General features: G+C 41.8%; 1 protein-coding gene across 1 annotated transcript in view; it reads left to right on the top strand.

Moving 5' to 3' along the window:
* Positions 1-1,811: 1,811 nt before the first annotated feature.
* The window catches only part of MXRA5 (matrix remodeling associated 5), a 40,923-nt gene continuing 15,984 nt past the window's right edge, over positions 1,812-26,750 (top strand). Inside the window, exons 1-4 of the mRNA XM_089511562.1 lie at positions 1,812-1,872; positions 16,069-16,284; positions 21,297-21,426; positions 22,826-23,216. Of these exons, the coding sequence (XP_089367688.1) occupies positions 16,079-16,284; positions 21,297-21,426; positions 22,826-23,216 (727 nt within the window). The 5' untranslated portion in view covers positions 1,812-1,872; positions 16,069-16,078. The remainder of the gene's footprint in view (positions 1,873-16,068; positions 16,285-21,296; positions 21,427-22,825; positions 23,217-26,750) is intronic.

The raw sequence follows: 26,750 nt of genomic DNA, 5'->3' as shown, positions 1-26,750 counted from the left end.
CACGCACCGCCCGGGCCTCAGCAGGGGCCAGCGGTAGCGATCGCGGCTGGCCCCCGCTCTCCTTCCTGACTTTTAAGGAGGCCTGGGCCTCCTTAGAAGACAGGGAGAAGGCCGGCCGCGATCGCGGCTGGCCTCTGCTCTACTTCCTGGCTCCCAAGGAGGCCTGGGCCTCCTTAGAAGCCAGGGAGAAGAGAGAAGGCCAGCCGCGATCGCGGCAATCACGGCTGGGCCCCACTCTCCTTCCTGGCTCCCAAGGAGGCCTCGGTCTCCTCAGAGGCCAGGAAGGAGGGACACCTTTTTTTTGTAGGACAGTTTTTTTTAATTAAATGGAGGACACCCCACGCCCCTTCCTGGCCTCTAAGGAGGCCTCGGTCTCCTTAGAGGCCGGGAAGGGGCGTGGGGTGTCCTCCATTTTTATAAAAGTGTCCTACATTTGAAAATGTTGTCCTACATTTGTCCTGGTTTGGCGGTCCTGACTCCTGACCTATGGCAACCCTAACTACACCTCTCTGAATCTGCTCCATCTTTTAGCCTGCAACTGGAGCTATCCACGGTGCTGAACCCCTTCCCCCAAATATCTCTACCACCCTGGATAATGTTCTTTACATTTCTGAGTTAAACCCCAGAGTGGATTCACCACCTCACTGACAAGGGAACCACCATGCAAAGAAAACTTGAGATTTAGCCTGCTTTGGAGCCTTCTTGAGCTTTGCTCAAGCAGAGGGCCTAGCCAGTCAGAAGATGAGGCCCAAGATTTTAAAAGGAGGAGGGAGGGAGTGGGGAATGTCAAGCCAGCCTTGACAACACTCTTTTTGTCTTGCTAATGGGACTTAACATTTTAGGTCCTGGAGGATCCACACAGCCAGGAGCAGGAGGAAGGGCCTGCCTGCATGAATGTCCCTCCACAGCACCCCGACTGAGAACAGCTACCTCTTGACAAAATGTAGGCTTGCAGTGCTGCCAATTTATTCAGGGAATATCTTTGAGGCTTGTTGTCAATGCTGCTTGGGATTAATATTGTCATAATATTTCCCCCCTCCTGTATGATTTTTTAAAAACACCTTTGCCTGATGAGAAAAGCCACTGGAGCTTGGAAATCTTGTGACATGTATTCCATCCATTTGGGTCAGCCCCATGAAGGTATCCCTATTTTGTGGATTTGGATGGGAGCTTATTGCTCTTTGCTACATGGCCAAACCCGTGGCTTCAGGCTTCAGCGTGGCACAGCAGTTTGAGAGTAGGACATGTCTTGGAGACAGGAGGACCTCTCTTTGGGCAGAAGGCTAAAATGTAGGACATGTCTTGGAAAAAGGAGGACCTCTCTTTGGGCAGAAGGCTAAAATGTAGGACATGTCTTGGAAAAAGGAGGACCTCTCTTTGGGCAGAAGGCTAAAATGTAGGACATGTCTTGGAAAAAGGAGGACCTCACTTCAGGCAGAGGGCTGGAATGCAGGACAAGTCTTGGAAAAAGGAGGACCTCCACTCAGGAGGAGGAGGAGGAGAGGGGTCTGGGCTGGTGGCGGGGGCGGCGTTTGGGAGGTGTGTGTGTGTATGTGTGTTTAGGGGGAAACAGAAGGGCTGGGGGGGAGCTCCTTGCACAAGCCCCGCCCCTGGCAAGGCGCTGCCGCCGGGGCTCTGCTGCTGCTGCTCTTGCTGCTGCTGCTGCTGCTGCTGCTGCCTGGGGGCTCCGTCCCAAAGCAGAAGCGCCAAGCAGGGCTGGGGAGCGGAGGGAGGCTGCCTGCCTGGGGCTCCTTCGCTGGACTTGGCCGGAGAGGAGAGGAGAGAGAGAGAGAGCCCCGCGGGAGGATGCCTTGCCCAGGACGGGGCTGCCCAGCTCGCCCTGAAGGCAGAGCCCTTGCCCAAGCACAGGAGGTAAGGGGGGGGGGGGCACCGAGGGGTCCTCCTTTTCCCGGACGCTCCCTCCCTTCTCTCCAGGAGGGACTGGAGCAGAAGCAGGGACCGGTCTGGGTTTTGTTTGGTCCTTTCCCAGGACGCGTCCTCCATCCCAGCCTCCTCTCCAAGAGGAGTTCCTCCAAAGCATGGCGACGAAGCATGGCTCGGTTTTTATAGGAGTGTTGTTAGCTGGGATGTGGTTCTGTCCTCCATTCGTCTCCAGTGTCCTCCACTCCGCAGTGCTTTGTCCTCCTTTGAGAGGAAGACTTCTGGCCACCCTGAGGGGAAAAGGGGGGGATGGTTTGCAGAAGCCAGAGAGCTTGTTGTTGTTGTTGTTGTTATTGTGTGCCTTCTTCAAGTCGTTTCTGACTGATGGCCACCCTAAAGGCAACCCTGAGGTGGGGGTTTCTTGGCTCTGTTCAGAGGAGGTTGACCATGGCCTTTGTATGAGGCTGAGAGAGTGTGACTCCCCGCTGGGTTTTTAAGTTCTGGTCTCCAGACTGGTAGTCCATCCACACTGGAGAAATAACCCTGTTTGGCACCGCTTTAACTCTTTGTCTGGCTCAAGGCTATGGCATTCTGGGAGTTGGAGCTCTGCTCTGCTCTGGGCCCACAACAAACTCCAACTCCAGAATGCCATAGCCTTGAGCCAGACAAAGAGTTAAAGTGGTGCCAAACCGGGTTATTTCTCCAGTGTGGATGCAGCCTAGGAATCTGTCTGCAACACCTTGGAGGCTCTCTGAAAGAGAGAAGTTGGTAGCCTTGAGCTTAAACAGGAAATATTAAAGCACATTTCAAGCCTCCCCCAAATGAAGCAGAACAGTATCAGAAACGCGTTGTTGCTGAAACCCCAAATGTAAAAAGATGCGCCTCAAATGCTGCTTTGCGACTGCTCTAATGGCAGGTTTTGTGCACCTGAAATCATGATGCGTAATTACATGACATTTCTCCCCGGAATATTCGTGGGATACGCTCCCAATCTCCTTCATGTGATAAACTCCTGATGCAAAAGAGACGTTAGGCTCAAGTCCTGGAAAACTTATGCTGCCAACTTCTCTCTTTCAGTTCATCTCAAAGGTGCTGCAAGATGGGAATTCCTTTCTTTATTCCTTTCTTTCCCAGTGACTCTACAAGAGCAATGATTCAGGGGAATAAAGGGCATTTTTCTCTAATGGGAAGCATGTGCCTCAGCTAGGAGTGGAAGGCACAGTCGGCTCTGGTGTCTCTCCTGAACCCCCCTGCTACACACAAACATACACACACACACACACACACTTCCCTGCTGCTGCTGCTGCTGTTACTGTCCTGACATTGCTGGTAGATTCATCAGCCATCGCCTTTTGCTTCACCATCTCCACCTCCTCCTCTCTCCCGCCTTAGTGAGGAAACCTGAGGCCACCTTTGGGATTTAAAAGAAGAAAAGGGGGGGGGGGAGTCCCTGGCCTTGATCCCACAACCCCTGTCCAGACAAAAGAGGCACACATGCCGGCGTTCCACACAAATGTGCTGCAAAGAGAGACGTATATAGAGACAAGAGGCTTCCATTTCTGACCAGACTCCCTTTGGCTTCATACTGGGGAGCCTTTCAGCCCCTGTTAGTTTCACCAGTCTTTCTTTCTTGAATCCACCACATGGCTACATCACACACATATGCTGTCATTCAGTTATGTTAGTCCGGACTATCAGTATGCAAAAGGATCTTGTCATACCTTTGAGATTCTCCTCCAAACACGCACATGTATAGACAGCACACACCATGCATTCTCTGGCTCACCCTGTTTTCCCTCTCCTTTCTTTCTGTCTAGGCAATACCTTGAAATAATCCCTAGGGGGCAGTGAGCCATAATCGGAATGGCCTGGGGCAGGAGGAGGAACGTTTCTGGGATTTCTTTGAAAATATTTACCAAGGCAGTAGTCCTAATACTAACCATTTCTTCTTTTCACAACCTTTTCTCTTCAGCATTGGAGAGTGAGAAAGAGCTGCTCACTTGCAGGATGTCTCTCCAAACACAGGGTACTTCTTAGGTTCTGCTTCATGCTCACTGTTGACTTTGTTGTTGTAGTTGTGTGCCTTCAGTTCATTTCCGACTTGAGGGATGTGGTGGCTTAGTGGTTAAGATGCCAGTTCTGATGATCAGAAGATCGGAAGGTTGGTAGTTTGAGGCCAAGGTGCTACATGATGGGGTGAGCTCCTGTTACTAGTCTCAGCTTCTGTCAACCTAGCAGTTCAAAAGCATGCAAATGCAAGTAGATAAATAGGAATCACTTTGCTGGGAAGGTAACAGCATTCGGTGGAGTCATGCTGGCCACATGATGACCAAAGTTGTCTTCGGCTCTTTGGCTTAGAAACTGAGATGAGCACCACTCCTTACAGTCAGTTACGACTAGGCATTCATGTCAAGGGACTACCTTTACCATTAAAGCAAATTTATCATGGGGTTTTCATGGCAAGTTTCTTCAGAGGGAGGGTTGCCATTGCCATCCTCTGAGGCTGAGAGAGTATAACTTGTCCAAGGTCTCCAAGTGGGCATCCTAATAAATAAAATAATAAAACTTTTATTTATATCCTGCCCCTCAGTCAAAGACAATCAGGGTGGCTAATTCCTCATATTTTGGCAGAGTCTACTGCCAAGAGCTGTAGATTTAGTGGGTTTACTCTGCACAGGAGGACAATATGATTGTGGCCACTATTTCCAGCATATCATGCTGTATTTATAGTGCTAGTTGAATGCCAATCTTTAACCTTTTCCATATCATTACTTGTCCATCAGTCCAGGGTCTCATTCCCACTCTCTTTTAAACTGGATCGTGAATTGGTTTGAACTGGTTCAAATGACCCTGGTTCCCACTTAATCCAAATCACTAAAGAGATTCCAAGAGGGGGGCCATGCACTAGACCCAGTTAACCTGCATCTTTTTGATGCTGATTTTTTCAACTTCTTTTTCAATAAATCGAATTTGCGCAAATGTGAACCACATGCAGATCAGAATCTATTCAAATTTCCCCTCCAGTCAGCTGGAACCGAATCATGACTGATTTTGAGTTGGTGAATTGCCTAAATAATGTGAAATGAGGGGTAATGAATGCACAAATAAAGTGCATTGCCTAAATAACATGAAATAAAGGGTTAAGAATGACTAAATAATGTGAATTGCCTAAATAACATGGAATAAGGGGTAATGAATGAACAAGTAATGTGAATTGCATAATAAGGTGAAGTAAAGGGTAATAAATGAACAAATAACGTGAAACAAGGCAAAACCATGGGAACTGGAGGCAAGCCCCTCCGGAAGTGTAAAAAGGTCATGATCCAATTCTGCCCTCACTGCGCATGTGCAGGGATGCTTATTCCAACTCTAGACTACAAAGTTTATGTACTCATATGATAATTTCTTTTGCATTCACACTACTTTGGTTTTGGGGTGGGCACTGTGTTCTTCTGTGCGTTTGACAACCTTTCGCGTAATAGCATCCATTTCCGAATTGGCCCTACTTTTTTTTTTCGAAATTGGGAGACATTCCTCCCGTGTGATATCATCCATAGTATAAGGTTTCAAGAAGACATTGGATCTCTGCTGGAGATCCTCTAGCTGTGGATTTCTTGCATGGAGTAGCATAATTGACAAGATGCCTAGAGGGACCTGTTCCAGTTCTGCATTTCTGTGAGTCAACTTTCCCATCTTACAAGGGTGGTAATTATTCACTTTGTCCCTATTTTCTGCTTGCACTCCTTTGCTTTTCTTTTTTACTTTTGTTCCTTTGTTCTGTATCAGCCATATTTGCTCCCTGTTAACTTGGCTACATTACTTTGGATGACATCTCCCAGAAACCTCCAGCTTTTCCAAACTCAGTTTATAACTGCAGGAAACCTTCTGCATGGCATTTGAAGGCTATTTGTGCTCTTCAGCAAACTGCCTCTTCTTGAGCATGCCACTCTTCAGCTGTCCATAAAGCCCAGATAAATCTCAGGGGTTGTGGCAGCCTATTTGGCTCCTTTTTCTTGAAAGCTTTTCCCAGGATAGTAACTAGACTGACAACGTGGAATAGGGGGCAAGAATTTTACATTTTACAAGCTGAAGTGGGAATTGTGCAGTACACCAGGTATTGGTGGACTTCAATTCCCAGCAATCCCAGTCACCCCAGCTGCAAAAATATCTGTCGAGCCACAAAATTCCTATCCCTATTTAAAGAATGAGTAATACAGATAAATTTGGCAGGGACTGCTTTCCTAACTCTTGTAGCGTTACAGCATGACAAGCTGGATTTGCTGAAATTCCTTCTTCTATTTGTATGTTTAGCAAGACAGTGCACCCTCCTCATTAGTTCCTGAACTCCTGATCCAAATGCCAGAGCCAAAAGAGATACTTGGCTTTTGAAATCCTTGTAATTTCCATTAAATACTAGGAAAATTTAGTACACATAATAATAATAAATAATAATAAAAAATTTATTTCTATCCCGCTTTTTGCCAGGCAATCAAACAGTGTACAACAAGTTAAAATGCATCCATATATACATAATGCCCCCTTAAAACAAGATTAAACAATATAAGATTAAAACTGCATATTAAAATCCAACTAATCCAAATGATAATCATCATGGGCAGAGTTCAATAGATAGGAAGTCTTATTCGTGGCTGAATATTTTATTTCGGGAAGGCCTGCCGGGAGAGATCCATCTTAATGGCTTTTTTAAAGCTCTCTAGATTGGTAATTTGACGGATCTCGTCCGGCAGGCCATTCCATAAGTTGGGAGTGGCTGCAGAAAATATCCTCTGGGAGGTCGCCGTCAACTTGGTCTTTAAGGGCTGTAATAAATTCCTCCCAGAGGACCTGAGTGTATGGAGGGATTGTATGGAAGCAGACAATCCCTTAGATAGGTTGGGCCCATGCCATGTAGGGCTTTAAAGGTGATAACCAACACCTTGTACTGTGCCCGGAAACTAATAGGCAGCCAGTGGAGTGACTTCAATATTGGTGTTACATGGCCACTCCTTGCTGTTCCTGTGACCAACCTGGCTGCCATATTCTGTACCAAATGGAGTTTCCGGACAAGGCACAAGGGTAGCCCCATGTAGAGTGCATTGCAAAAATCAAGTCTTGAGGTTACCAGCGCATGTACTACAGTTTCAAGGTCACCCCGTTCCAGGAAAGGGCGCAGCTGGCGTATCAGCCGAAGCTGATAACAGGTGCTCTTGACCGTTGCATTCACCTGATTCCTCATCTGAAGCAACAGGTCAAGAAGCACCCCCAGACTGCGAACACAGTCTTTCGAGGAGAGCATGAGCCCCTCTAGGACTGGAGGTTGCATCCCAATACCTGGTTTGGGGCCCCCTACCGTAAGTACCTCCGTTTTGTCTGGATTCAACTAGAACTTGTTTTCCCTCATCCAATCCATTACTGCCTGAAGACACTGGTTGAGGGGAGAGATGCCATCTGTTGCTGTCGCTGATGACCAGGACATGGAGAAATATATTTGGGTGTCATCAGCATACTGATAACACCCAGCCCCATCTCCTTGGATGATTTCTCTCAGCGGCTTCATATAGATGTTAAATAGCTTCAGCGCCAGGATGGTGCCTTGAGGGACACCACAATTAAGCTCTGTTTTTGAAGAATGACTGTCCCCGAGCATCACCCTCTGGAACCTGCCTGAAAGGAAGGAACGGAACCACTGCAACACAGTGCCTCTGATTCCTAACTCTCTCAGGCGTTACAGAAGGATGTTGTGATCTACTGTGTCAAATGCCGCTGAGAGGTCTAGCAACACCAACAGGGTCACGCTCTCTCTGTCAATGGCTAGACACAGGTCATCAGTTAAAGTGACCATGGCAGTCTCCACCCCATACCCGGTCCTGAAGCCCATTTGAAATGGATCAAGAAAATCGGCTTCATCCAAGACCACTTGGAGCTGAAGAGCGACTGCCCTCTCGATCACCTTGCTCAAAAATGGCAGATGAAAATGGCTTTTCTTGTCACATACAGTATAAAGACAGTAGCACAAACTGCACCAGCCTCCTTTCTTTCTACTCTACCTGCCCTAGAGCTACTAAAAATGAAGATGTATCTTCAAAGTAAGTTTACTAATAATATTCACTAACTTTTATCCATAATGCTAGCTGAACTACTTTGTTCTTTCCAACTATTTAGCAGATTCTGATAGCAAATGAAGATAAGTGCTCTTCCCTGTTATCAGTTGTTCCAGTTCTTTTGCCATTTCTTCTTCCAATAAAGCATGCATAGAGATATCTGGAAAGACTTAAGCATGCTTGACTATATAATTAGAATGCGCTACATGGTTAGGGATATAGGAAGAACATTCTTTATTTATTAATTAGTGTAGATGGAAAAACAGAACAAACGTAATAGTTCACATATGCCTTTCAACAGTGGGCCATTTAGCATATTTTACTGATTTAAACCCTTTACATTCCACCTTTCTAGTTCCCTGGACTGTTTTGCATTTTGCTCATCAGTGAACATATGAACACTTTGCACTGCAAAGCACTGGCTGTGCTTGATTCAAACATCACATTGAGCCATGACTTAATCTAGGTAAATAAGCTTGAAACAAATTTCTGGCACATACACTCCCTTGACATCTTTTCCTCCCCTTTGCAATTATACTAGGTATGGAAACAAGGCTTAAACTAGGAAACAACTAATTAAGTTGAGTGGATAAGAGGGTGTGGGGGGTGGAAACACAAGCCAGAGGCTCATTCCAGACTCAATCACATAGTGCAAAACATTGGTTTCACATGCTGCCTGAACCAAGCCATTGTGTTTGATGTAGCATGAGGTGATCTGAACATTTTGCTGACAGGGTTTGCTCTGTAGTGACTGCAAGATAATAGTGCAGGAATTGTGTGCTGAACATAAGATGAGCAGTGTACAAAAACTGATGCTGTTAAAAAGATTTGCCTGTTCAGATTACTTAATAACAACAAAAAAAGGTACATTCTTTTCAATGGCTTACATGAGGTCTCTAATCATCATCATCATCATCATCATCATCATCTATTAATACCCCACTTTTCTGTAAAAAAAAACCCAACAATCAAAGCAGCTAACAATTAAAACATCCCCACACAACATTACATCAATATAACAACATCCCCCCTTAAAAAAGGATTAAGCATATTACAGTTAAAAATATGAATTTTTAAAATCTAATTAATAATAAACAGAACATGGGCAGAGCGGTAGTATAATACTTGGTGTGAGGGGGTAATCATTCTATGGTTGAGTGGTTTTATTCAGGAAAGGCCTTCCGGGAGAGATCTGTCTAAGCTGGTTTTTTGATGGATCTCCTCTGGCAGGCCATTCCACAGTATGGGAGTGGTAGCAGAAAAGGTCCTCTGGGAGGATGCAGTTAGTCTGGTCTATAAAGGCTGCAATAAATTCCACCCAGAGGACGTGAGTGTGTGGGGCGGATTATCCCTCAAATTAGTTGGACCCAAGCTATGTAGGGCTTTAGAGGCCAGTGAAGTGATTTGAGGATAGGTGTTATCCGGTCACTCCTAAATTTTCTGGTGACCAGCATGGCTGCCATGTTTTGTACTAGTTGGAGTTTCCAGACTAGGCAAAAGGGTAGCCCCATGTAGAGCGCATTGCAGAAATCGAGTCATGAGGTTACCAGTGCATGTACTGGTAACTCTGTGATCCATCGTACATTGTATTGTGTGATCTATGACACTGTAACTGCCTGACAGGATGCCAGCTGACATTTGTGTTATTTTTGATATAGTGACTGCAACTTTTTGACGAGAATCTAATCTAAATCTAAAATGAGGCATAAGTGGACTATAGCCTCATGTGGCTCAAGAGCTATGCAGACCACTCCTAAGGGGCAACCTGCAGCTGACCCTTTTACAGCCAGATCAGGGCCGCAGAACCGCATGCTGCAGCCCCAATCTGGCCTTTGCAGGGTGCAAAATGGAGCCACAAAAAACTGCACCTTTTTGCACTCTGCAACGGGTGTGATAGCCGCAGCACCATGACTTTATAGCACTCTTTCAGCACTGTGTCATGCAAACACAGTGCCAGAGGAGTGCTATGGTGCTACGCAACATGTGGTGCAGTGTGCAGAGTCACACCACCCTGGGGGTGTAGCTGGGGCGTGCATCATATGGACACTGTGCCTGACTCCGCCACCATAACAGGCTTTCCCGCCAGTGTGCGCAGCCCCTCAGAAACCTTTTTTTAATTCATTCACCTTAATGCAGCTAGGACAAATTTGGCAAGTCTATCACATCTCCTTTCTGGTTCTCATCCAGCATTACACTACATTCCAATAACTCTCTCCAACATTCATATGGTTAACAACTTTGGCCTTAGGTAACATCTTTCTTCCTTCATTTGCTCCCCCAGCAACTATTGTTAAAAATGGATTTGTTTCCATAGCCACAAGTTTTACCTTTCCATTGTTAGTCATACATGCAACCATCTCATTCACAGCTAGAAAAGTCTTTTTCTAGGCACTTCCAGTTAGTTTGGATCCAAACTGTCAAATATGACCCTAGGGCCATTTTTTTTTTGTAGAATTCACACTAAACTAGGTTTCCAAAAGGTCACTTTATATGATGTTGTGAGCTGAATAATTGTACAAAATGACTGATCACTTAGATCAGATGGAGCATACCATTCCACCAGTGGAATGGCATACCATTTCACCATCCCTCCATATCACAGATTCTTTAACCAGCGATTCAAGCACCCACGGCTTGAAAATATTTTTAAAATATATAAATTTCAAAACAGAAACCTTCATTTTGCCACTTTATATAAGAGACATCATTTTACTATGCCATTGTATTTAATGGAACTTGAGCATCCACTGATTGTGTTATCCATTGGAGGTCCTAGAACCAAACTTTGGAGGATGTCAATGGCCCACTGTACTTCCTTCTTCCCCATCCTTTCTAACACAGCCATGGTGGAACATGCCCCTACAGTTAATTACAGTTAGCCCTTGGTATCTGTGGACTTGCCATTTGATCACCCATGGATGGCAAGCCCATGTTGTCCCCAGTAGCAGTGCATGCCCATGGCTGCGTCGCCATTAGAGACAGTTCCTGTTGTCCCATGGTGGTGTGTGCATGTGGCCATGCCACCTTTAATTTCCATTGCCCCCAATGAAACAATGTGCGGCCATTGGGGACAATGTGGACTTGAGCATCCATGGATTTTTGTATCCATGGTGAGGGGACGGTCCGGAACAGATCCCCACAGATACTGAGGGCTGACTGTACTAGCTGGATGTCATGGCCAGTCAAGAACAGCTCTCGGAGGATGAGGAGGAGGATGAGCCTCCTCCAGAGCAAGAGCTAATTGAGGCTACACCAGCTGATAATCCTGTTCTGCCAGGTCCCAGCTGTGATCTCCCAGCCCCAGAGGAGGAGGCCCAACCAGGTCCTAGTGCTAGTGAGATGCCTCCTGTGGTGCCACAGCCTAGTGGTGACTCTGGGGAGAAAGTGTGCCTGGATGTGCCTACTTACAAACAGAGAAGGGCTGAGAGTGCTTGCAGGCACAGATCCAAGAGGATTGCAGATAGGCAATTAGCAAACCAGCCTCAGGTGGCATGGGGGAGAGTTTCCCTTACTTAAGCTGTAGAGAGGCCTCCATTCAGTGCCAGAGTTTATTGCATGATTGCTGCTGGCAGTGGCTCCTTGTATCTTGACCTTGTTGCTTTGACCTTGAAATGGATTGGACCCTTGTTATCTTCTGGCTGCTTTGACCCTGGACTGATTTGACTACTCTGACTCCTGGTATCCTGACTTCGGCTTGGCTTTTGGACTGCTCTGACTTCTGGTATCCTGATTTTGGCTTGGCTTCTTGGACTGCTGTCACATTTACTCCTTGCAAGGTCTGTGGACTGCTTCCACTTGCTGTGCTTAGCCATTCTTATTGACATAGTGTGGGTGTGCTGGCTGCAGTCCAGGACACTGGAGAGGATATGGATGGTGGTACCCAGGTAGCATCTGGCTCTGGCCCTGCAGCTAAAAGAGAGAAGATGTAATTTTTCTGGATTTTCAGTATACTCACATGTACCTGTTGGAGGTCAATTTTCTTCTGGTTGCAGACCTGCAGCTGTACAATTCCCATTTGATTCTGCCCTCTCCTAACCTCTAATTGGCTGGAAAAAGTGGGTTGCACTGGATTGAAGGTTCCATGAAAGGAGGTACTGAATACTTTTTTCTGCAATAACCTAAGTGTATCTCCTGCCAGATTATGTATGTTTATGTCACTAACAGGATTCCAGACATACTCTCACATTTCAGTCACCTAACACATGCAGTTTTGTTGTTACAAACATGGCTTGGGTCCAGCATACTTGAGGGAATGTCTCCTCCCATACAATCCTTCCTGTGCGCTCAGGTCCTCTGTGAGGAACCTACTCCAGCCAAAGAAAACCAGGCTGGTGATGACTTCCTAGAGGACCTTTTCATCTGCCACTCCTAAAATATGGAATAATCTGCCGGAAGAAATCCGCAATATTACATCTTTGGAGGTGTTTAAAAAGGCGATAAAGACAGATCTCTTCCAGTGGGCCTTTCCAGACTAACCTCCAGCTGAATTAACCAAATTGATCCATTTACTTTTTCACTGCCTCTCCTGATGGTCTCTTGGAATAACTTGACCTGTGTCAATCCTTAGTTACAAAATTTATAACTAAGTACACTGTATTGGGGATATTGTATTGTGTCTTGATGTTTATGTGTAATTTTATAATAATAACTTTATTATGGCCATTTGGCCAGCACAATTACAAAATTCCAATTTAAAATACAACATAGGTTCATGTACAGGCAGATTGGAGAGTATAAACAAATGACAGTCTATAAAAAGTAAGGATAAAAAGCAAGGATAGGACTGCACGATCAGGCAAACGTACAACAATGAGTAGGCTGCCATCACCTCGCAAACAACTCTATCATATTGTGTAATAGAGCACCATATTCAAGACATATTAGTTCAAAATCACAATCATATGTGTAATTTTAGCAGAAGGAGGGAGGGTTAAGGGAATTAGGGAAATTTTATTATTATCTGTATATCTGTTTTATTGTACTGTTGTTACCTGCCTAGATCTCAGAAGGGAGAGGTGGGATATAAATAAATAACAACAACAACAATTATTATTATTATTATTATTATTATTATTACTATTGACCAGAACAAAAATTGTATCAACAAATCTATTGTATCTGTGGTTTGTTTGTTTGGTTGTTTTTTAGCAGACAAGGTAGGCTGACACATGTTAAAAAAAATCATCTCATATTAATAAGGAGCCCTGGTGATGCAGTGGTTAAATGCAGTCACAAGGTTGTGAGTTCTATGCCAGGGCTCTAAGGCTGAATCAACTTTCTATCCTTTTGTAGGTGAATAAAATGAGTAGCCAGCTTGTTGGGGGCAAACAGCTTGCAGATTATAAACTGCTTAGAAAGTGCTGAGTTCATTGATAAGCGGTATAGAAATGTAAATGCTATTGCTATTAATATGCATTTTATGTCTCTTTGTGAGTGGATATTATGAATACCAGATAATTTAGGTTATATTTCAGAGGAGGGAACTGGCAAAACCATCTTTGAGTATTCCTTGCCTAAGAACACCCTACAAAATTCATGGGGTCACTGTAAGTCAACAGACAACCTGAGGACCATACCCATGTTGTGGAATATCTTTTACTCTGTACCCACAAAAACTCCGGTGGGCATGAAACATTTTTATACCTTGATACACTGGAATTTTCATGGGTCATAAAATGCCTTTGAGTAAAGTGCTTAGTGAATATGCGCGCGCACACACACACCTGGATTAGCTTGGCACAATATGATCTATTTGCTGATTGTTTGGGAAACAGGTTAGATTTTTATGAGTTAATCCAAGAAAAATTGGGACAGTTCATGTATCAGTATTGTGACATTTATGTGCCCTTCTCCTTCATTGATTGGCATAGGATGGGCCTGTTTCATATTTACTTGACCAGCCACCACTTCTGTTTAACCACAGGGTAGAAGTTATCCATCCATACAGTCATGCTTCACTTGCAGCTGTACAAGTTGCTGCGTGCAACAGTTCAACTAAACCTATTCATTAGATTCAGATGTTTAAGGCTGGCTTTTATTTATTTAATGGGTGGCTTTAGTCAAAATAATTTGTGTTAACTGCTCAACTATCATTATATGATGTACATCCCAGTCCCACCTGCTTGTTTCTTTGTACACATTTATATGAATGGATGAGGATATTTCCTTTATGCTCTATTCCTGTATGATAGCAGTGTTTAAGTGTGATAGGTCCAGCCAATTAAAGGAAGCTCTCAAACATGGGAAAGATTCATGGTTCTGTGTTGCCTAACATTGCACAGCTTCCTTGGCCCATTCATGACATCCCCATGTTGATCATGTATATCTAGTCAGGAAATTTCAGCACATAGACCTCTAAATGCCCTAGGGTAGGGCCTATTGTTCAGTGGTAGAATACATGATTGGTATTCAGAAAATACCAGGGTCAGTCTCCAACATGTGATAATAGGAAAGAATCCTGCCTATAATCTTGGAAGAGCAGTTGCCAGTTAGGATTTTATCACATAGCCTGTTGTCCACCACAATCACACTAGTCTGAGAATTTGGCATCTTTCACTTTTCTCCACAATAGCACTTTGGTGATCCATGGTCACATGATCTGTTTTCTGCACTGCCAAATGCTATCTGTGTGAATGTGCCGTTACTTCCCTCTCCTGAAGTGTGGGGCTTCCCATCTTCAGGAAGCTGTTGGGAGCCACAGTTGCTGCTCCAAACGCCCTTCCAAAGTGTAGGGCAACTGCTGTGCACATTCACACAGCATTTCAGCCCTTAAGGAGGAAGCAGGAGGATAAGAGATAACAGCTACCAACCACTTCCCAAAGGCAGCTGCTGTGTGAACATAGCAGCCAGCTTTAGGAAGCTTTTGTTGAGGAAGAGAAGGCAGAATTATGCCCACTCACACCACATGACTGCCTGGGAAGCAGAACTCCAGTGGAAGGGACCTATCGCACAAAGGCAGTAATGGAGCAGCAACAATATTGAGAGCTCATTGACAGGTTTTGCACATCAGTGAAAAGGTGTGCTACAGTAATGAATGGAATGCAGGGTGGCAACAGGATGGGCAAGACACCAAATGATAAGATCCAGGCAAAGTCACCTTTATCCTCTTAAAATTCCATTTTAGCCTCATGTGGCAAAGTCCTTAAAGTGAATAGGTATGGTTAAATGGACAAGGAATCAGTTTGGTGTAAGCAGACAACTTTGTTCCTATGAAAAGACTCCCACAAGTCCTAGAACTCTGATCACATCAGTTTCTATGCACATAGAAGCCTATAGACTTTGCTGTCTCATACATTCACCAAACTGATGTTGGGGGTGAGGTCCAAGGAAGCTACACATTCTAGGGGGTGGGTCCAACAACACATCCCTATTACACTTTTTACTGTGTGGTCCCCCTGTGTGAAAGTTATGCATAACTAATACATGAAGTGGGATGACTGTGGATGTACAAAGTATGTTTATATAATGAACTGAATGCTGTCAGAATCAGATCAAATTTTCAGAACATTAGGTTCAGTTTGCTTTGGTTTTCAGAAAGAAAGTTGGATACTTAAATACAGAAATTCTGCCTTTGAGTAAAGGCAATAATCCATAATACTGTGCTAACACTGAATTCAAGAGAAATTCCAGGTGTACCACAACCTTCAATCATAGACATTCATTGAAATGATTACAAGATATATATTACAAGATGTATTTACAAGCTGCTATTACCATCTGAGCACTGGAACCTGAGTGCTTAAAAGGATAATATCTGTGCTGGCATATATTTTAATCTAAAGTGGGGGAGGGGGGGTAATTATCCTGGTTGATGGGACCAACTTTTCCTACCATTTGTCTAAATGTTCAAGACTGTATTCCAGACCCTAGAGATAACTAGCTGTCAATTAAAGACAAAATGTTCAAGACTGAACATCTATTTTTAGATTATCTTTCTCCTGAATTTCTACCATCCCAGTTTTAAAAATGATATTCTGAAACATTTTGGGCACACATACATTGAAGGACAATTTTATTATAATATCCACATTGTCTCATGTTACATCTGTTTAAAAATTAAGTCCATATTCTTTTCCAAACTAAATAGGTACAGTGAAATGAAGAAATCTGAGAAGATGTCCAAGCAACCAAATTTGGGGACACTATCCGTGGTGCTGATTCTCTCTCTGGGGCTTCCGGAAGTCTCCCTTGCATGTCCTCGTCCATGTGCCTGTTATGTTCCCACTGAAGTTCACTGCACATTTCGGTCCCTAACAGCTGTGCCAACAAGCATCTCCAAGCATGTGGAACGAATCAATCTGGGGTTTGTATTGCAGTTTTACTGTGGTGTTTTACATTCTTGGAGTATAATCTTTAGAGTTCATCCCATGTGTTATCTAGTTGTAGCACTGTGCAACAGGATTTTGATTTGAAACCATTGTTATATGGATCAAAAATCAAATACAAAACAGTATTAAGGAGCAATTTTTTTTAAAAAAAATGTGATATACATCTAATTGACCCTCTGAGAAGACTGTGAAATGCCTCCAAATTCCATTAACTTTCCTTCAGTGCATGACCAACATGACATGTCAGTAGTAACTCTGGAGCATATTTGCTTCTTGCCTCAATCTTGTCTCCTATCTCCATTCTAGTTATTCCATTTTCATAGATTCATAGAATCATCAAGTTGGAAGGCAAGGCCCTCAAGTTCAGTCACCTTCCATGGAGAAATATGGTGTAATTTATTGTTGTTGCATGAGGGCTTCTTTCCCAAATATAATGATATCTATGCTTTCTTTGTATTCTTTCCTTCAAAGGTCTACCATCACAATTGAATTTGCTTCCCTGCTTCAGACTTCATGTCATTAATCTTTATTCTGCTTTTCTTAGAAGAGAGCATATCTGTCTAATTATAGATACACTAAATCTGGGTTATTTTTTTATTATTTTATAACTTTTTACAAACATAGACCACACACAATACACAATACCCTATACAACAATTCGACATATCTTCCCACTTTCCCTCTCCTCCTCCAACCCACCTTAGACACTCCAGCAGATACAACACACTACAATACATGTCCCTCCTACAAAACTATAAAAAAACATTTAACATATATATATATCTTACTTCCTGCTCCTTGCAGCCTTGCAAAAGGTTTTGTTTCCTTTCCTTTCTTTTAGTTAATCATAAATTCTCCTTCTTATGTTCACTTCACATCATATAAGGTAATTTCTTCAAATCATAACATTCTACTTTACTATCCGTCATTTTAATAATACCTTTCAATTTTAGCCTTTAGCATTCCATTGTTAAGTAATTTTCATCTTCCTTCTACTAAGTGATACTCATTATTCTTATTCTGGGTTATTCATGACCTTTAAGACCTGTAATTATTTTTCATATCCATGCTCCACCAATTTTCCTTTGCATGCTCTGATGAATGATTTCCCCTAGATCTTTTTCATTTTAATGTTACCAGTGATTTTTGCTCTTCCCTTTGGTCTTACTGCTCTGTGTCCTCTTTAGTGGTTTGGTGAGCAATATGGCTATTCTTCTGGCCCATTAAGTTGCTCTCCAAACAACTGAGACCATTTGCTGCCTGTTTGTGCAGGATCCTTAGACCAGCAACTCACCATTTGGAATACATAATTCCATAGAAGAATGCTAAGTTAGTCTTGGTAGTGACTTGAGAGGAACAGCAGAAAAGATATCATCTCCACACCACAGAAGGCTGCATGGATGGACTCGGGTTGGAATCTGAGAAAAAAAAAGAGAGATAAGCTGTATGCAGACAGTGTCTTCCCAGGCAACTGTAAGGGAATGTTTTCCTTCCCAACTGCCATCCTGGCAATTGGTCATGTATGGATGCAACAACTTGCTCTAACATATCCTGGTACCCCATACATTATGTAATAATATGTTATGTGCATTAATATTATTCTTAATATTCTATAAAGAAAATGTAATTGTGGCAGGTAGATTTGTAATATTTAGAAAATAAGCCTCCATGAATGAATAGGTTATTTGAGATCAAATAAGCTAAAGAAGAGCTTTACTAAGAAACAACAAAAGGTGTCTCTACCTCACTGTTTTATCTGAGGGTATATACCCTAACATTTTGTAAATAGTATATAAAAACATAGTCCACTAATATATCAACACAGTCTTAGTCATTTTAGCTTTTGGCATCACACGTCTATGGCAAGTTCTACTGTTGATGTGGCAGCAAGGATTGCCTCAAAATTGCTTAATCTTATAAAATGATGCACAACGTGAGCCATAACAACATACCAAAGTCTGTAATGACTCCAGAAGACAGTTCTGATTATGTGTGTGGCTTGTTGCATATAGTCAATTCTTAGTATTACTTGCACACTTAGAGCCCGAACAGACAGACCAAAATAAAGCTACTTTGGGTCACTTTGGAGGTATGCTGTTTAAATGATGCATGTGTCCTAAGAGGCCAAAAGCTGCCTGGAGTGTGGCTTTGGTGCAGCTTCTGGCCTCTTAGGACGCATGCATCATTTAAACAGTATTCCTTCAAAGTGACCCGAAGCAGCTTTATTTTGGCCTGTCTGTTCGGGCCCTTAGTTTCTGGCCCAGCTTCTGGTGGCTCAGGAGGTCTGGGTGATGTAGATCAAAAAGGTATCTTTTTCAAGCTGTGAATATGCTTCCACATATATGTAGTTCATTCAGAGCCACTGGACAGCATGTAAAGTGTCATTCCCAGTGGTCAGAGTAACCTGATACATCCATGCATGTTTCACTAGGGACATGATACTTCACAACTTATGTTTATGGCTCTTGTGTTCTTTTTCAACCTATCAGCATAGCTATTTCCATGTAATATGAGAACATCCAAGTATTGTCTTGTCGCAGGACACAGTGTCAGGATGTCATCAGCAGTACTCACAAGGACCCTTGGAGATCTCTTCAGATGCCTGTTTTGTTGTGACTGGCTACAGGAAACTAGCTGGACTCATCTCCACTCATCTTCTAAACTTCTGATAACACACAAGTGGCCATGTGAGGGGGGGCAGGACTATCATAACATGAATTTGATGGTGTAACCTCAGGAGACATCTACATAGACATAGGTGTATGATACACACACATCTCTTCATTCAGAATCTCAGTCAATATTACCATTTTGATTTATTTGTTTGTTATATTTATTTGTATCCCACTCTTTTCCCAGGACTGGGAGTCAGAGCGGCTTCACAGCATCAAAAACAGTACAATTAAAAACATTTTTTTAAAATCGTACATTAAAAAAGAATTATTACGGTATTAAACAGATAGTTTTTAAAATAATAAAACATATTTAAATATATATATTGAGAAAAAACTGTATCAAATTTTTAAAATGGTCCAACATCCCAACCTGTCATTATAGCAATTCCTTAAACGCCTGTGTGAATAGGTATTTTGAGTCAAGGAGGGGTTTTTCACCTACAGTGAGAAAGGAAGAGCACATATGTACAAAAAAGTGCTTTTTTCCACAGAAAGTAGCAGTTTGCTTGTTTTCTATACAGAAAATGTTGTTTACTTGGCTGGGGGAAAAAACCACATGTTATTTTTTGCACAAAATAACACCAAAACTGTGAAGACTCTTGCCTGTCTAGGATTCTCTTCATCAGGGTTCTCCAGTATTCAAGAAACCTGGTTTTCAACCATTTCCCCCAGTATTTTCAAATATTATTTCCATCCCTAGTTAGCTCCAAAGTGAAGGATCCTAAATAAACTGCCTGCCTATCTATACTCATTTCAGTAAATTCAGTTAAAGAAAAATGTAAATCTCTAGGCCTATGCAGCCATAGGGCACGAGGATAATGGATTTGGGTGTGCCCTAATCCCTATACCTAGTGTCTCCACATGCCTGTTTGCTTTTTAGACTTTTGCTCACTGAATGCAAAAGTTTGTCTAAGCCTCTGTAATTTCATGCCATTGAACATGTTTACAGAGCTCCCATGACTGGAAACACAGCCTTATCAGTCTCCCTGTATAGCCCTACACATGAGTAAACACTCATCTACATAGGGTTTCTGCTTTCTTATGTGGATCAGAAACACCACAGGTCTCCTGTTTTGTATTACATTAAAAGAGACACCCTTATCAATGTGGTGATGTGCTACTGCTTTTAACATTAAGGTGATATAAATGGCCCAAGGAGAGCCAAGATACTCTCCTTGACAACCACAGACATTGCTTTGCTATAGTTCATTTGAAACCAATAAGATCGTTGCCTTTTTTGAATGTCTCTTGTTTTTATTTGACACTGTTATATTGCTCTCCTCAGAGGATAGCCAAATACAGCACAAGTCACTGCATTAAAGTACTTTGTCTTGAAAACAGAACAATTGATAATTTTGAACTTTTTTTAAATCTCATTTTTAAAGTAATACTTTCTCCCTTCCAGTTTTCAACAACAAGATTTTAGTTTAGCTGCAAACTTTGTTCCAGTCAGTATGTAAACAAATTAGAGCTCTTGGTGATTAATCTGTTATGAAAACTTTTAATTAGTGGAGCCTGTATGTGAAGAGCAATCATTTTTATATTTTTAATTTAGGATGTTGTAGTGTTGTCTAATAATAAAAGACAAAGACTTTTGAATAGTGAATAGTTTTTGTTTATTTAATAGCAAATTATTTTCTCTTCAATTGAAATAAGGTAGCTAATAGTCAAGGACTCACGAAATACAAATTTGTTTAAATGTATTGGATTAATCTCTAAAAGGATAGTTGATTACTCAGCTATGTATTGTGTAAGCAGCTCATAGTCCAAGTTTCTAGATGCATGATTTTGCAATTCATGCCAACAGTTAAATGCCTAATTATGTACTATATGTGAAAATTTAGCACTATAGGTAGTAGTTGTGGTTTCCTGCTTCAAGAAATGGCTTGGCTTTCATCCATTTGAAAATGTCTTCTACAAATCTTTGTGCATTTATTGTTACACATTTTGCTGGAATCCTTGCAGATTTTACTGTTTGCCAATCTCCATAACATAACTGGATCCCTTCTATTGAATTATAACCCAATCAGTTGTAGAATGTTGTTGTGGTGGGAAAGAAGCCCACTCTAATTGACATTTTCACGGAATTATGCTCCAGATGAATTGCATTTATTTTATTTTATGGCCAAAGAAGCATTAAATTGACTTTAGGAACCATATATGAAATAGCAGCTAAAGGCATGTGGCCTTGTTAAAATGCTTCATTAACTTGATCAGCTTGCATATATGTTTTAAGAATAAGCCAAATGTAAGGTTTTCTAAGCCTAGAATGATGATTCATTGCAAAATATATTTAATTTTTTTCTTTCTAGGTTTAATAGCATCCAGACTATATCTGAAAACTCATTTGCAGGACTAGCAAAGCTGGAATTGCTCATGATTCATGGAAATGACATCCAAAATATACCCAATGGTGCCTTAAAGGATCTGACATCATTACAGGTACAGCCATAGTACATATTTTTTAAAATAATAATAACAATAACATCAGTAATGGTTTACTGCATTGTTCCCAAAGCTCAGGTGTGCATGCTTGGATTCTTTTAAGGTCCCTGAACTCTGTGTGAGCAGAGCATGATCCCTTTCATGCTAGAGAAAGTTATATGGATAGATATACAGAGCATAATTGAGCACTGAAAATAAGCTCATGCTTGTAAATACCAGAGGTCTATAATTTGAAAATACATTTATTGGTGCTTTTAAAAAAAAAACCCAGCAGTAGAGCAGACATTTTTATTCTTTTAGCCTCTAGAAGATCTTGCATCAGTCTCATATTGTGGTTCTTTATTATCAGCCATCTTCTATTTGGGGTGTGGGGCAGCAATCCAGATGAAGGGGCAGTATAGACCACCCCGAAAGGGCAGGCAGGCTGGACTCGCCCATTTTACCTGAGGAAGGACGCCACAGTCGCAGTCGCCAAACCTCGCAGCATCCCTGCATAGCTTTAAAATTTTTGCAACGCCCGGCTTATGTCACGAGTGTGCAATTGGCATAAGTGATGTGCAGCGACATGAGTATGTTGCTCATTGGCAACATCATCATGGCAGCACCCTTGTGGACGGGACGCTGCCATGAAGCCCTCAGCATGACATACTAGGGTTAGGGACCGTGCAGTTAGTGCATGGTCCCTGAGCCTAGAACCACCACCTCCACGCCACAAAACACCCGTCTGTATTGGGCCGAAGTTAGTTAAATTTTCAACAGTGCCATGAGAATCAGGGTTAAAATTTTAGGGGCTGTGCAGACAGACGGCTAGAAGCTACCTGTTTTTGCCCCAGAAGGTGGTCGCGGAAACCACATACCGCGGCTTCTGGATGGAGCAAAAATAACCTGCTTCTGGATGGGTTCTTTTTGCATCCTGGCCAGGGCACCATAGGCACACTAGTGTGCCATGATGTGCTCATGTGACGTTTGGGTGCTGCACCATACAGATGTCATCATGGTGAGCACTGTGTGGACAGGCACGCACCATGATGGTGGCCAGGTGGCAGAACTAGGGCTTGTAGCATGTGAATGCTCAGCCCTAGTATGAGTGCAGGCTGGCACAAAGTGCCAGTCTGTTTTGCCCCTGAGTCCCACTGATTTCAGTGGCAGAAGATGGTAGCTTGGTTTTCATAGGCTGGAGCCTCTTTAATGTGTTACATATGTTCTTTAGTAGTGTTGCATTCTGTTTTCTGTTTCTGGATGTTCTTTGGGAGTTTTCTCTCTTTTTCTCCCCTCTTTTTTCTTTTGTTTGTAGGTTCTAGGTTTTTTTTAAAACTTCTGATAAAAATATAATTAAAAATGTTGTGTTGCATTCCTGTTACAAACATTTAACCTATTCATTTCCCTGACCATTTAGGTATTCAAGATAAGCTACAATAAGCTGCAGGGTATAACTGGTCACACTCTCCAAGGGCTTTCCAGCTTAATGAGATTGCACATGGACCACAATCGCATTGAATTCATCCACCCAAATGCTTTTAATGGATTAACTTCCCTCCGACTTCTCCATTTGGAAGGAAACTTGCTCCAGCAGCTTCACCCCAACACATTTTCTACTTTTCTGGTCCTTGATTACTTCAGGCTGTCAACAATAAAGCATCTCTACTTGTCTGAAAATGCTCTCCGAACACTGCCTGTGGGCATTTTCCAAAAAATGCCACTCCTAGAGAATGTTTACCTTCATGGAAACCCCTGGTCCTGCGATTGTAGGTTGAAATGGCTTCTTGAATGGAATGAAAAGTCTACAGGTAGGAGAAGGCTATTGTTTATAATATATGAAAAATTAGCCCCCTCCTCTGAAATTTGATCAGAGATGTTGAATTCTTTTCTGGTTGTACTTACATTCTAGATTATTTATTTATTTCTAAAATATAGTTTACCTTTCCAAAATTTGGTGTGCCAGGCAGTGAACAAACAAGAACATCCCAGTGTTGTTGTTGTTGCTGCTGTTGTGTGCCTTCAAGTAATTTCCAACTTATGTTGACCTTAAGGCAAACCTATCACAGGGGATTCTGGCAAGATTTATTCAGGCGAGTTTGCCTTTTTCTGAGGGTCAATGAGTACAACTTGTCCACAGTCACCCAGTGGGTTTCCTTGGGTGGGAATTCAAACCCTGGTTTCCCGAGTTATGGTCCAGCTCTCAAACCACTACACCATACTATCTGTCCCTGTACATATACACAAAATCAAGCCAAAAGTGAGGACACTTGAACAAGCCCTGAAATTTGCACTCAGTCAAATTAGGAATCACATATATAGCAAAGCCCAGCTTCAAAATACCTGATTTGAGGGCATGATTCATTCCTGAATTTCTGGTGCTGAACAACACTTGGTTGAACAGAATGGACTTGGTTTAATATAGGAAGGCATTTGTCCAAAAATCACAGAACTTTCAATGTGAAAAAAAGAAGGGTATTTACTCAACCTTCTCTCTGTGGCAGTTAGTGGGACCTGGTCTGTTCCATGTGGCAGAATTCAATTGCAATGAAGTGGTTGGATTTGGGATTGAGAAAATGTATGGTATTGTTTCAGCCTGCAAATATAGGAGAAGAACATTATTGAATGTGTCCTTGTTATAATCTGAGTGCTATATTTTGCATAATTATTTTGCAAATTCTTAGTTATTTTATGGTGGATAAAATGTAAGAGTACATATATACATTGTGTTAATGGATGTGATGATAGGTTAGCCAAGATTGTTAGCTCTTAGTGGAAAGAATAGTTGATACTTCCATATGAGCGTCCAGCCAAAAAACTATTCATAAGATAAGATAAACAAATTTAGGAACACAGTACAATACAAAAAAAAACTTAGCCAGGTGAAATTCATTAACAGAGTCACCTGAGTCATACTCAGTGGAAGGTAGCCAGATCTAGAATTTTGGTTTTTAAAACTGGTTAAAATAAGGCATATTAAAAGCTTGTCTCCTGTGTCAACAGGTGATGCAGCAAGAGTGATGACTGGAACATAAAGAAAACTATTGGGGACTATACAACCCAACTGTAGGGGTGAAACAGATGGGCACGGAAAAGTGGCTTTTCTAAAGCCACATTGAAGCCCCACCAATTGTACCGCCGGCTCCCAAGGCAGCTGGAGTGCTCATGTCATGACCACAAGACATGGCTTCAAGCCAGGAAGAAGCAGAAAAAGGCTGCTCCTTTTTGAAACAGCTTTTCTCTGCATAAGGGACCTAGAGGCACTTTCCTGATAGCTTCAAGGCATGTATAATCTAAATGTCATGCCTTCAAGCCAGCCTGAAAGGACCTCTTTTTGCCTGTCTGTTTAGCTTGTCTATTTCTAAATACCAGATCTGAGAATGCAGATTATAGCTAGCCCAATCATTTCAAACAGTGGGGTGGGGGCATGGGACTTGGAAGCCCTGATCTCCCTCCTCTTCCTCTTCTCATACTATTTTATGTGTACAATTTACACATACTTTGAGTTGAATATTGAATTTACTTAAATAAAATTGTTCTAATTTGAACAATATTATTTTCTTATAAAATTTTAAAATTTAAATTTACATGATTGTGTGAATGAAAATATGCACACTAAACAAACAAAATATTTATATTCATATACTATGTCAAGTGGGAGGGCACAACATTCACATGTAGATATAAAAGGGGGTCCCAAGGATAAAAGGTTTGAGTACCACTGCCCTAATGCATCATTGAATTTAGCCAGCCTTTTGTATACATGTGCATTTAATGTTTTTAACCTTATTTTGGGAACCTCCTAGAAAATTGTAGCTTTTAGGTAGTACTGAAATACACCTTATAACAACAACAAAAACCCCACAATAGAAACAATCCAGTTCACATAACAAACAAAATACAAAAATAAATGAGTAATCCCACATTTTTAAACATATAAAACCAGATAAGAGCACATAAAGTATTTAAATAATGGAAGACTATTTATAATTTATGATTATATATTTATAATGTGTCGTGTCTTTTAGATTGCAAGCCTGAGGGCAGGGAACCGTCTGACTACAAGATTGTATGTACAATGCTGTGTAAATTTACAGCACTTTATAAATAAAGGTTAATAATAATAATAATAATAATAATAATAATAATAATACTAGTCAGATCCTGAGAAGCAGTATGGTGTAGTGGTTTGAGCACTGAACATTGACTCTGGAGACCAGGGGCCAGGCCATGAAAACCTACTGGGTGACTTGGAACAACTCACACATGCTCAACCATGGGGGGGGGGGGAGGGGAACAATGATAGAGTTGCTTTAGGATTTCCATAAGTCAGAAATGACTTAAAGGCACAGAACAACAAACATTTAAAAAATACAAATTTAACCAAACAAAAGGAGAAAGAGAAAAATCACTCCTTTGGCCAAATAGCTTTTTTATACACACACACACACACACACACACAGAGAGAGAGAGAGAGAGAGAGAGAGAGAGAGAGAGAGAGTAAATCTATATGCATGTTAACAAAAGGACACAAATGAATGATTTGGATGAGGATCCTTTTGAAAAGTCTTCAGAAATCTAAGGCTATATCTCAGGTTAATAAAACTGAATTTCAGCCGTTTCACTTCCCACCTTGGAAACAGTGGTTCAGTAAGGTAGCATTTCCCTCTGGACATAACAGTATTATGCCCACCCTTTCAGATGGAAATGTGCATTACATCATCTCTATTGGAGTGTAATAAGACAATCTTGCTGCATTTGGAGAATCTTCTCACTCTGTGAAGTTGGGCTTGAGACTCATGCTCAAAAGTTCACTTCTGATAGAAATACTGTTTGGGAATGTGGCTTGAGGCCCTTTCACACTATACATGTACAGCACTCTGATGCCACTTAACTACCATACTAAAAAATAATGAGGTTTGTACTTTGGGGGAGAATTCTGAATACTTCCCTAAACTGGATTCCCTAAGAGGTTGTCATGGCAACTGAAGCTGAATCAGAGTGCTATAAATGTGTAGTGTAAAAGGACCACGGGTATTTTCAAACACCAAATACATGAAATAAATTTGAATGAAGTAAATTTTGGGGGCAACTTGTTTGGTTGGGAAATGTCAAAGAACAAAAGTCAGTTAAAAATAATATGTTAAGTAATCTGAGGAAAGATATGTAGAGAACAGGAATACTGTAATAAAAAACCAAAGATTCTTTAGGAGCATTCATGCTTTAATGTTTGAAATAGCATTTCTAGCTCACATGGTAGGAGAATTAAGGCTTTGGAAACCAAAGGTCTATCACACTTTATGGTGGATAGGACTAAATGTGATAAGGCAATAATTAGTAGAAGC

This window comes from Sceloporus occidentalis, unplaced genomic scaffold, assembly GCF_023333645.1.
Source record: "Sceloporus occidentalis isolate IW3139 unplaced genomic scaffold, rSceOcc1.0.p SCAF_2, whole genome shotgun sequence".
Taxonomy (NCBI): Eukaryota; Metazoa; Chordata; class Lepidosauria; order Squamata; family Phrynosomatidae; genus Sceloporus; species Sceloporus occidentalis.
The sequence above is the reverse complement of the archived record's forward strand: the minus strand, read 5'-3'. Positions and strand labels throughout refer to the sequence as shown.